Here is a 9588-nt window from a genome sequence, read left to right on the forward strand (position 1 = left end):
CCTAAGGCCCATGGGCCGGAAGCGGCCTGTGGAGGTTGTTTGACCGGCCCACAAGCCACCCTGAACCAAGCTGCCTGCTCGCGCATGGCGCTAAACCAGCGCAGCATGGGGACTCGCTTCCATGGCACTGAAAATTGCATTGGCACAGATGCAGATACCGAAAATCACAGGTGTGCAAACCCAGACGCCGAAAATCACAGGCGCACACATGATCCGGCCCACAGAGGGATCTCTGCAGGACCGATCCAGCCCAGGCAAGGTAAACCTTGCTGACCCCTGGATTAGGCTTTCCATATTTCAAAAAGAAAATATCCAGACACAAAAGTTGTTGAGTCTGACATGGGTTGCCATACAGTCGTACTTTGGAAGTCAAATGGAATCTGTTCAGAAGTCCGTTCAACTTCCAAAGCAATCAGAAACCAAAACATAGCTTCTGATTGGCTTCAGGAAGCTCCTACAGCTAATCGGAAGGCCGCGGAAGCCCTGCCAGACATTCGACTTCCAAAAAAACATTGAAAATCGGAACAGTCACTCCCAGGTTTCGGTCACTCAGGAGCCAACCAAGGCATTCGACAAGCAAGCTATGACTGTACTTCCAGATGTTCCCGGACATCAGTGATTTCTGCCTGGACACTGTTTCCGACTACCGCAATCCAGCTATGTTCAGGAAATTCTGGATGTATGACAGTCTTAGTAGATGTTAAATTTCAGAACACAGACTGGGCACAGCTGAGGGTTACACAAACCCAAATGCAAGGCCCAACTTGACACATCACTCATTGCAGCTGCCCTGGTCTGCTTGTTTGTTTATTATTCATTTCATAAATTTTATACGCTGCTTTATGGTTAAAAAACCAACCCCAACACAGAATTGCTATGTATAGCACCCGGCACCCGTGTGGAAATCAAACAGTGCCTGAAATAACAGCAGCAGCAATATTCTGTTTCTCCCTCTCCCTCTCACGCCCCAGCCAGCTTGCCTTCAAGACCTGGGGGGGAAATACCAGGCCTCCTTGTGACTGGAGACTCCGCCTGTTTGCTGTGGTTAATAATAAAACCCTCTGAGCCAGCCAGAGCCCATCCGACCAAGTTGGGCTGGGGCAGCTCAGAGCTGTTTCTGACCTGCTGTGCGAGATGGAGACAGGCTGGAACTGCAACCGGGAGATTTCAGGCCAAAGCTGTCACCTCGGCCAAGGTCATTGGGGAATTGCCTTACCATGTGTTTGTGTGAGCTTGGAGACCATAGGTCTTCAATTTTGCTCCTTGACTTTGTGGGAGCCCAACCCCACAAATATATTATAAGTCCAGTGTTGCAGACAGGTCCCTGTTCTCACATGTATGGAGTTGGTTTCTTCTGAGGCAGCCCAGCCAGATGGGTGGATGATGATGATGATGATGATGATGATGATGATGATTATTATTTCATGTTTTGTATTCACACAAGGAGGCATGAGCAGGCAGGTGAACTGAGAAGAAATACTCCTAAGCTACCCAGCCAGGGACACTTGATCCACAAAGAATAAAACTCAGAACAATATCTGTGTTCCAACTGGATGAGGCACATGGGAGCCAGTGTGGCCTAGTGGTTAGAGTGTTGGACTAGGACCAAGGAGACCAGGGTTTGAATCCCCTCTTGGCTATGAAGCTCACAGGGTGACCTTGGGCCAGTCACTGCCTCTCAGTCTAACCTACCTCACAGGGCTGTTGGGATTAAATGGGGAGGGGAGAGAACCACCTATGCCAACTTGTGCTTCTTGAAAGAAACTTGTGCTTTTCTTGGAAGAAAAGGGGGATACAAATGTAAAATAAAAATTACAGGGGCTACACCCATGCCACCCTCACCCTCACCAACACCTATTACTGGGTGGACTTTTTCAGCAATACCCAGAAGTGTGTTTGTGATTATGCATCTCCCGCAACACACCTCACAAACCATGGGCAAGCTGTGGCAACTGGGGAACAGGCCTTCGAAGGCAGACTCTGAAAGAACTGCTCTGCTCTGCTTGGCTGCTCTGCAGACCCCAGTCCCAGATCCTCCCTCTCTCGTCACGGTGCAAAACCTTTCCTGGGGTTTGGAATTGGGGGCGTCATTTCTTGTTCTCCTCATTTTCCAGGCAACATATGAACACATGGGATACTAGGTCCTCAGGCACCCAGGCTACCTGAAGGAACGTCTCCACCCCCATTGTTCTGCCCGGATGCTGAGGTCCAGCGCTGAGGGCCTTCTGGTGGTTCCGTCCCTGCGAGAAGTGAGGTTACAGGGAACCAGGCAGAGGGCCTTCTTGGTGGTGGTGCCCGCCCTGTGGAGCACCCACCCATCAGATATCAAAGAGATAAACAACTACCTGACATTTAGAAGACATCTGAAGTCAGCCCTGTTTAGGGAAGTTTTTAATGTGTGACATTTTAATGTATTTTTAATCTTTGTTGGAAGCTGCCCAGAGTGGCTGGGGAAACCCAGCCAGATGGGCAGGGTACAAATAAATAATAATAATAATAATAATAATAATAATAATAATAATAAGGTGCTGCCCAGGAGGCAAAGGCTGAACAGCACCGAGAGAGAGAGAGAGAGAGAGAGAGAGAGAGAGCGAGAGAGAGAGAGAGATCTCCTGCCCTAGTTTCTCACACTCTTCCTCTTCAGTTTAATAATATGTTTTCCATTATCCTCAGCATCCCGGTCTTCTCCCCTCCCAGGCACTCTCCCCCAGGAGAAGGAGGAAGCCACGGAAAGTGGGATAAAGTGGGCAGTTTTGGAGACGGCAAGGAGGAGAACTGGATCCTGCAAATGAGAGGCTTCTGGATCTCCTCCGCTTGAGATCTTAAGCAGACCCACAGCCTACCTTTCAAGCGCATTTAAGGCATATCCCTCCCCAATTCTGGGAACTGTAGTTTTTTAAGGGTGCTGGGAGATTCGCCTGACATGCCTTTTCTTTGGGTAAGTCTTAGCAATCGCAGCATCCTTTTCGAAGTGTGCACGGGCAAGAGATTTCTCGAGCTCCCTGTCTTTTTTCTGACGCCTCCCGAAAATACTCACTCAGTCTCGGGTGGGTGATGTAGTTTCTGGTCACTGCTTGGACGTGCTCTCGTGCCCCGGCCAGGACTCCTCCCGGGTGTCCGTTGACCCTCACTTCCACCTTGGTGGCCATGTCCTTGGGGAGTCGACGCGAGCCGAAAAGCAAGAGCTGGTCTCTGAAGTTTTTGTACCTGATCTGCCTGACAGAGGCCAGCAGCGGTGATCTGCCTCCTCCTCCTCCGTGTTGTCCCTGAACACAGAGTTATTTGTTGCCTGTAAACTGTCCGGCAGCTGCAGGTTTGAGATGCATGTTGCAAAGGTCTCGCTGAAAAATCTGGGGCGTGTAAGGCTCCCCCCCCCCCCAAGCAGCGATATTCTCTCTCTTTTTTTTTAAATATTTATTAGGTTTTTCCAAATTAATACAAAACACAAGCAAAAAAAAAAAAAAAAGCATGCACAAAAAATGGCAAAATAACAAATATAATTTTCATTACTTATTCCATTATCTTATTTCCCGGACCTCCGCTCGCCTCCCCCTTTTGTATTCCAGTTCAAATTCTTAACTCAACAAATCCTTATTATAACTTATTATGACTTATTTTAGCTTATTACTCGCCCTTCACATTACAGCTGGAAACCAATTAATTTCTGTCCAACATCAATCTAACATTCATTAATTTTGCAATATTTCTGCAAATAGTCCTTAAATTTCTTCCAATCTTCTTCCACCGACTCTTTTCCCTGGTCTCGGATTCTGCCGGCAAGCAGCAATATTCTCACTGCCATGGCTTTATTCAGGAAGGGGATTGTGAAGGTTCAGAAAAGGGCCAGCGAAATGATCGAAGGGATCCCCTAGGAAAAGGTTGCAGCCCTTTTTAAAAGAGTAAGAGGTGACGGGATAGGAATTTACCTCTCTTTTAAATCGGAACCAGTGAAGGCAGTGAAGGTCCTGTGTGAGTGTCTGGAGGTGGTTGGAGGACGGATGGCGGCTAACAGATTGAGGTTGAATCCTGACAAGACAGAAGGACTGTTCTTGGGGGACATGAGGCGGGCGGGTGTGGAGGACTCTCTGGTCCTGAAAGGGGTAACTGTGCCCCTGAAGGACCAGGTGTGCAGCCTGGGAGTCATTTTGGACTCACAGCTGTCCATGGAGGTGCAGGTCAATTCTATGTCCAGGGCAGCTGTCTCCCAGCTCCACCTGGTACGCAGGATGAGACCCTCCCTGCCTGCAGATTGTCTCGCCAGAGTGGTCCATACTCTAGTTATCTCCTGCTTGGTAGATTACTATAAAAGATGCAGTAGAAAAGGTTTAATAATGGGACCCACAGAGGAAGAGGAGGGAAGTTCAGAGATTCATGGGAATCTTGTACCTGTGGAAAGGTGTTGTGGTATGATTGTAACCTTTAGTGTGTAAAATCAAATAAACAAATTTGTAAAAAAGAAAGAAAGAAAGAGGTTTATTTTTTCTTTTGTCACACGGCTGGTACTGGGCAAGCAGGTCTGGCAGGTTCAACCAGGTTGGGCAGGAGTGACCTAGCCAGTGTCTGGATGCGACACCCGCCAGAAGCCCCCACCTATGACCATCTTGAGCTCTGTGATGGGACAAAAGGTGGGAGATAATTTGATGGGGACTTGTGGTGTGTGTGAATCCTTCCAGCAAAGGTCAGTTGCATCAAGCGGTGTTGCTCCTTCCAGAGGGAAATACTAATCTTTCCTTGACAATGTACTAAGCTTGGGATGTTGGAAGTATAAACAGCACATGTTGTGAACGCAAAATATTGTTGTTGGTGGCAGTGGGTGCCAGAGGGGGAAGGAGCAGCACAGAGGAAACAGAGAGGAAAGAAGTGTCCATATTTTCCAGAGACATCCCTGATTTGGAGAATCTGTCCCGGTTTCTGATCTGAACCCAGAATGTCCCGCTTTTCCTTAGGATGTCCTTATTTTCACTGAAGAAATGTTGGAGGGTATGGAGTTATCCGACCCCCGAGCCATCTGAAGGCAATCCTATACAGTGGTACCTCAGGTTACAGATGCTTCAGGTTACATACGCTTCAGGTTACAGACTCTGCTAACCCAGAAATAGTACCTCGGGTTAAGAACTTTGCTTCAGGATGAGAACAGAAATCACTTAGCGGCGGTGCAGCGGCAGCAGGAGGCCCCATTAGCTAAAGTGTTGCTTCAGGTTAAGAAGAGTTTCAGGTTAAGAACGGAGGTCCAGAACAAATTAAGTTCTTAACCCGAGGTACCACTGTATAGGGAAGTTAATGTTTTACAGTATTATGTTTTTATATATGTTGAAAACTGCCCAGAGTGCCTGGGGCAACCCAGTAAGTTGTGTGGGATATAAACAGGAAAATTATCATTATGGAATGGGATGTCCCTATTTTCATCAGAGAAATGTTGGAGGGTGTGTGTTTGCAGACATCTTTGTAACACAGAGTTGGTCTGCCAATGGGCCTGGTGCCTGAAGTCTGCTCCCCACAGAGCCCCTCCTTGGGGATCCTGCCATCATATATATAGTTTCTTTGAATCTTTTAGAATAAAACACAGCATCAGAGCTGCAGGAGGCATTAGCACTGCTGTAGTCTTCCTTGCAGAGGAGCTGATCCTCTCCTCCCCTGCTACGGAGGAGATCTTAATGTATCTTAAGGGTTGCACTAGGCCAGCAGAAGGAAGGCGTCTTTGCCCAGGAATATTATCTCGTACAGGGCTTTGCTTTTAGCACTTTTTCCAGCAAGGCGCCCCATTCTGCTACAGACAATGCCAGAGGAGGAACGGGCTGCCCACTCAGCCATGAGGTAACTTCAACCTCCAGCTGGACCACCAAACCGTTGTGCTAAGTGGCTTGGCAGTACCCGTGTTCCCTCTCTAACTTGATCCCAGGAGGGGAAACGCTACAAACTCTCTCTGCTTTCTGCTTTCTGTTAAACCACCAGCTGATTGCAAATGCATCCTTTCTTCTGTTTGCAAAAGAAAACACCAAACAGGGATATTTTGGCAGCATACCTTGAAAGACTTGGGGGCTTTGTACATCCGCTGCTGTTGGTTAAAAATTCATGGAATTCCCAGGCAAGGAATGACAACATCCCTCTCTTTCTCTGCTCCTGAAAAGGCCAGGGAATTTCCTTAAATTATTACTATGACAAAAGTTATATTTCTTTCACTGAGACAGAGACTGGCAGCCTGGTCTTGCAAAACAGAGGAGCCAAAGGCAGGATTGTATCTGGGCTTTGAACACTGCAAGCTTTCGAATTGCCCAGAATTCTTCATCTTCACATCAAGCAAGAAAACCTCTCATTCGGATCTGTTTCGCATGGTGTATAATTCCTCTGTGGAAGCAAGTTGTGTGATGGTTGCCATGCATGATTGTGACAGCTGCAGAGTTTCAACGGCCTGCACATGGTTCGTTGCTCATGCTTTACGGGTCCTGCTGACGGCTGTTTGTCTCTGCACAGAGATGGGAGAGGCTGGAAAACGTCATTGCATGCACCCTTTTTGGTGGTCCAGCTGACCACGAGGGTCTTCAGAGAAATGCGGGTAGCAGAGAAACATGCCCGCCAACATTTCTCCAATGAAAATGTTGTTGTTGTTTAGTCGGTTAGTCGTGTCCGACTCTTTGGGACCCCCTGGACCAGAGCACGCCAGGCACTTCTGTCTTCCACTGCCTCCCGCAGTTTGGTCAAACTCATGCTGGTAGCTTCGAGAACACTGCCCAACCATCTTGTCCTCTGTTGTCCCCTTCTCCTTGTGCCCTCCATCTTTCCCAACATCAGGGTCTTTTCCAGGGAGTCTTCTCTTCTCATGAGGTGGCCAAAGTCTTGGAGCCTCAGCTTCACAATCTGTCCTTCCAGTGAGCACTCAGGGCTGATTTCCTTCCGAATGGAGAGGTTTGATCTTCTTGCAGTCCATGGGACTCTCAAGAGTCTTCTCCAGCACCATAATTCAAAAGCATCAATTCTTCGGCGATCAGCCTTCTTTATGGTCCAGCTCTCACTTCCATACATACTGGGAAAACCATAGCTTTAACTATACGGACCTTTGTTGGCAAAGTAATGTCTCTACTTTTTAAGATGCTGTCTAGGTTTGTCATTGCTTTTCTCCCAAGAAGCAGGTGTCTTTTAATTTCGTGACTGCAGTCACCATCTGCAGTGACCATGGAGCCCAAGAAAGTAAAATCTCTCACCAATGAAAATAGGGACATCCTATTCCATCATCATCATCGTCATCATCATCATCATCATTGTATTGTTTATACGCCACCCATTAAACATTAAAAAAACCCTTCCGTATACAGGGCTGCCTTCAGATGTCTTCCAAAGGTTGTACAGTTACATATCATAGCTCCTTCGCTTGAGGGTCACATAACTCCATCCCCTCTGACATTTCTCCGATGAAAATAGAGACGTCCTAAGGAAAAGCAGGACATTCTGGGATCAAATCAGAAACTGGGATGGTTTCTTTGTTCATTTGCTCTGTTGCTGCTGTTCAGAACAATGGTGAGAGGCTTATGTTGTGGGTGAACAGTTCATGCCCCTCTGGGTGAGAGTCTGGGTGGGTTGGAGGGTGGAGAGTCAGGGTGGGGGCAGTGAAAGGTGTTAAGCTGTTCATAAGCTGCCAAGAGCCTGTTGACCCATTGGGACCCTCATTGGGAGAGAGACAGGCAGGAAGTGCCCCATGTGAAAGATGCAGGGGAGGGGACTATTGCTAAAGCCATTTTGGTTGTTTGAGTCAGATAAATGTCCTGTCTTCTCTACAACCAGGAAACTGGAAAAACTGGAGATTCCTCTCCTCCTCCTCCTCCTCCTTCTTTATTCAATTTGTATACCGCTCTATACCCGCACATCCTAGGCCAGTTCACAACACAAAACCACAATATAAAATACAAAATACATAACAAAAATGAAGACAACCCAATAATCTTCCCTTTCACTGCATGTTTTAAAAGGGCATTAGATGTTTTAAAAATGGTCCCCAACTGGTTTTTTGTTGGTTTGGTTGGTTGTTTTTTAATAATGTCATATTGAGAAGAATCACAAACTCCTTAATGGCAAGAGCCAAATTTTATAAGGCAAATGTAAAAGCGTCTACTGGAGAAGGCTGGCTGTTTCAGCTATCTTTTATTTTATTTGTGTGCATCCTGTTAATTATATTTAAGATACTGCTTATAAAAAACTGAAATAAGAACCTGGTATAATGGAATTTAAAATTTAGGAATGTGACCGGTTAAGCTGAACATAGTAGTCATTTATCTGGTTAGCAGTCATTTAACTAGTTGGGTCGACATCCAGGGCTTTATTGAGTTGTGCTGATTTATTTATCTCATTCGATAAAGTCCATTTTCCCTGTTTTATATGGTGACGGTCTATAGTTATAAGTGACATATGAACTGAAGTGAAACACAACTTGCGTTGATATGTAAGATGATGGCAGGAGAGGCATCTTCCAATATTTGAAGGGCTTTCGCAGGGAAGATGGAACAAGCTTGTTTTCTGCTGCTCCAGAGCGAAGGACCTGAACCGATGGATTCAAACGGCAAAAAAGTAAGGAGATTCCAGCTGAACCTTATGAGGTTTTATTATAGAGGTTGGACTCTGTCATGGCTTTGTTAGCTGCATTGCATGGGGTTGGACTACATGACACTTGGGGATCCCTTCTGTGGGATGTATTGCAAGAGCAGTCAAGTACAACATTTCCCTGTTTCCTAGAGTGGACACTGTTAGCATTCACTCCTCTGTTGCTGCAGATGAGATTGTTGTAAATCACATGCCTGTCTGGGACGGCTCTGCAAAAGGAAGACAGTCTTATCTCTTCCACTGCTGGTACTATTACACTGTACTTTCGCTTTTATTTCTTCCTGTTTGTTCTCTCGGAGCTGGAGAGAACGGACGCCATGATGCTTTTGTCTGTACATAGTGTGTAAATAAATAGTAGATTAGCGCTACGATGTCTCACTCTTCTTGCTGTGTTATGCCAGAAGATTAGTGTGCATATACCAGCTGGTGTCAGGAGTTCAGCCTACACTCAAGTAGGACCCTGTCAGAGACACATGCCTGACAAGCATGTTCCCTCCCTCCTGGTCATACATTCGGGAGCTTCAAAAGTTTTCTTTAGCCCGAACATCACAGTGACTGATGCCAACCAACACCAGCACACTTAGGGATCCACAGAGCTTGCACAACTTGCGCATGACAGACCTCAGCAACTCAGCATTTTGGCTAATCTACTTTATTTACATATAAACCCACACGGAGCACTGCAACATGGCTCCCTCTCTCTCTAGCATCAGAGAAAAAGAACAAAGGACAATAGTCCCACTTCACAGAACACAGGAATACAAACATCCTGTCTCCGCCATTTCCCACTCTGTGGAGTCAAAACATATACCGTCATGTGAAAGACAACAATCCCATGACTGCATTCACGGAGCAGGAATTCTAACAGCTTGTATATGTCACTAGGAAGTGCACTGGAAGAGAAGGGAGATGCCTTTTCCAGAGCTGCGCATACCAGAGGATGCTCAGGGATTTGGGGGCCTGCAGGCACCCCCAGGGTGTGGTGTTTTCCCAACAATT

At 46.7% G+C, this 9588-nt stretch overlaps 1 protein-coding gene across 1 annotated transcript in view; it reads right to left on the reverse strand.

Moving 5' to 3' along the window:
• The window catches only part of ATP6V1B1 (ATPase H+ transporting V1 subunit B1), a 66622-nt gene extending 63310 nt beyond the window's left edge, over positions 1 to 3312 (reverse strand). The window contains exon 1 of the mRNA XM_079990945.1: positions 3038 to 3312. Within this exon, the coding sequence (XP_079847071.1) occupies positions 3038 to 3149 (112 nt within the window). The 5' untranslated portion in view covers positions 3150 to 3312. The remainder of the gene's footprint in view (positions 1 to 3037) is intronic.
• Between the last annotated feature and the right edge of the window lie 6276 nt (positions 3313 to 9588).

This window comes from Podarcis cretensis (genome assembly GCF_951804945.1).
Source record: "Podarcis cretensis genome assembly, chromosome: 9".
NCBI lineage: Eukaryota > Metazoa > Chordata > Lepidosauria > Squamata > Lacertidae > Podarcis > Podarcis cretensis.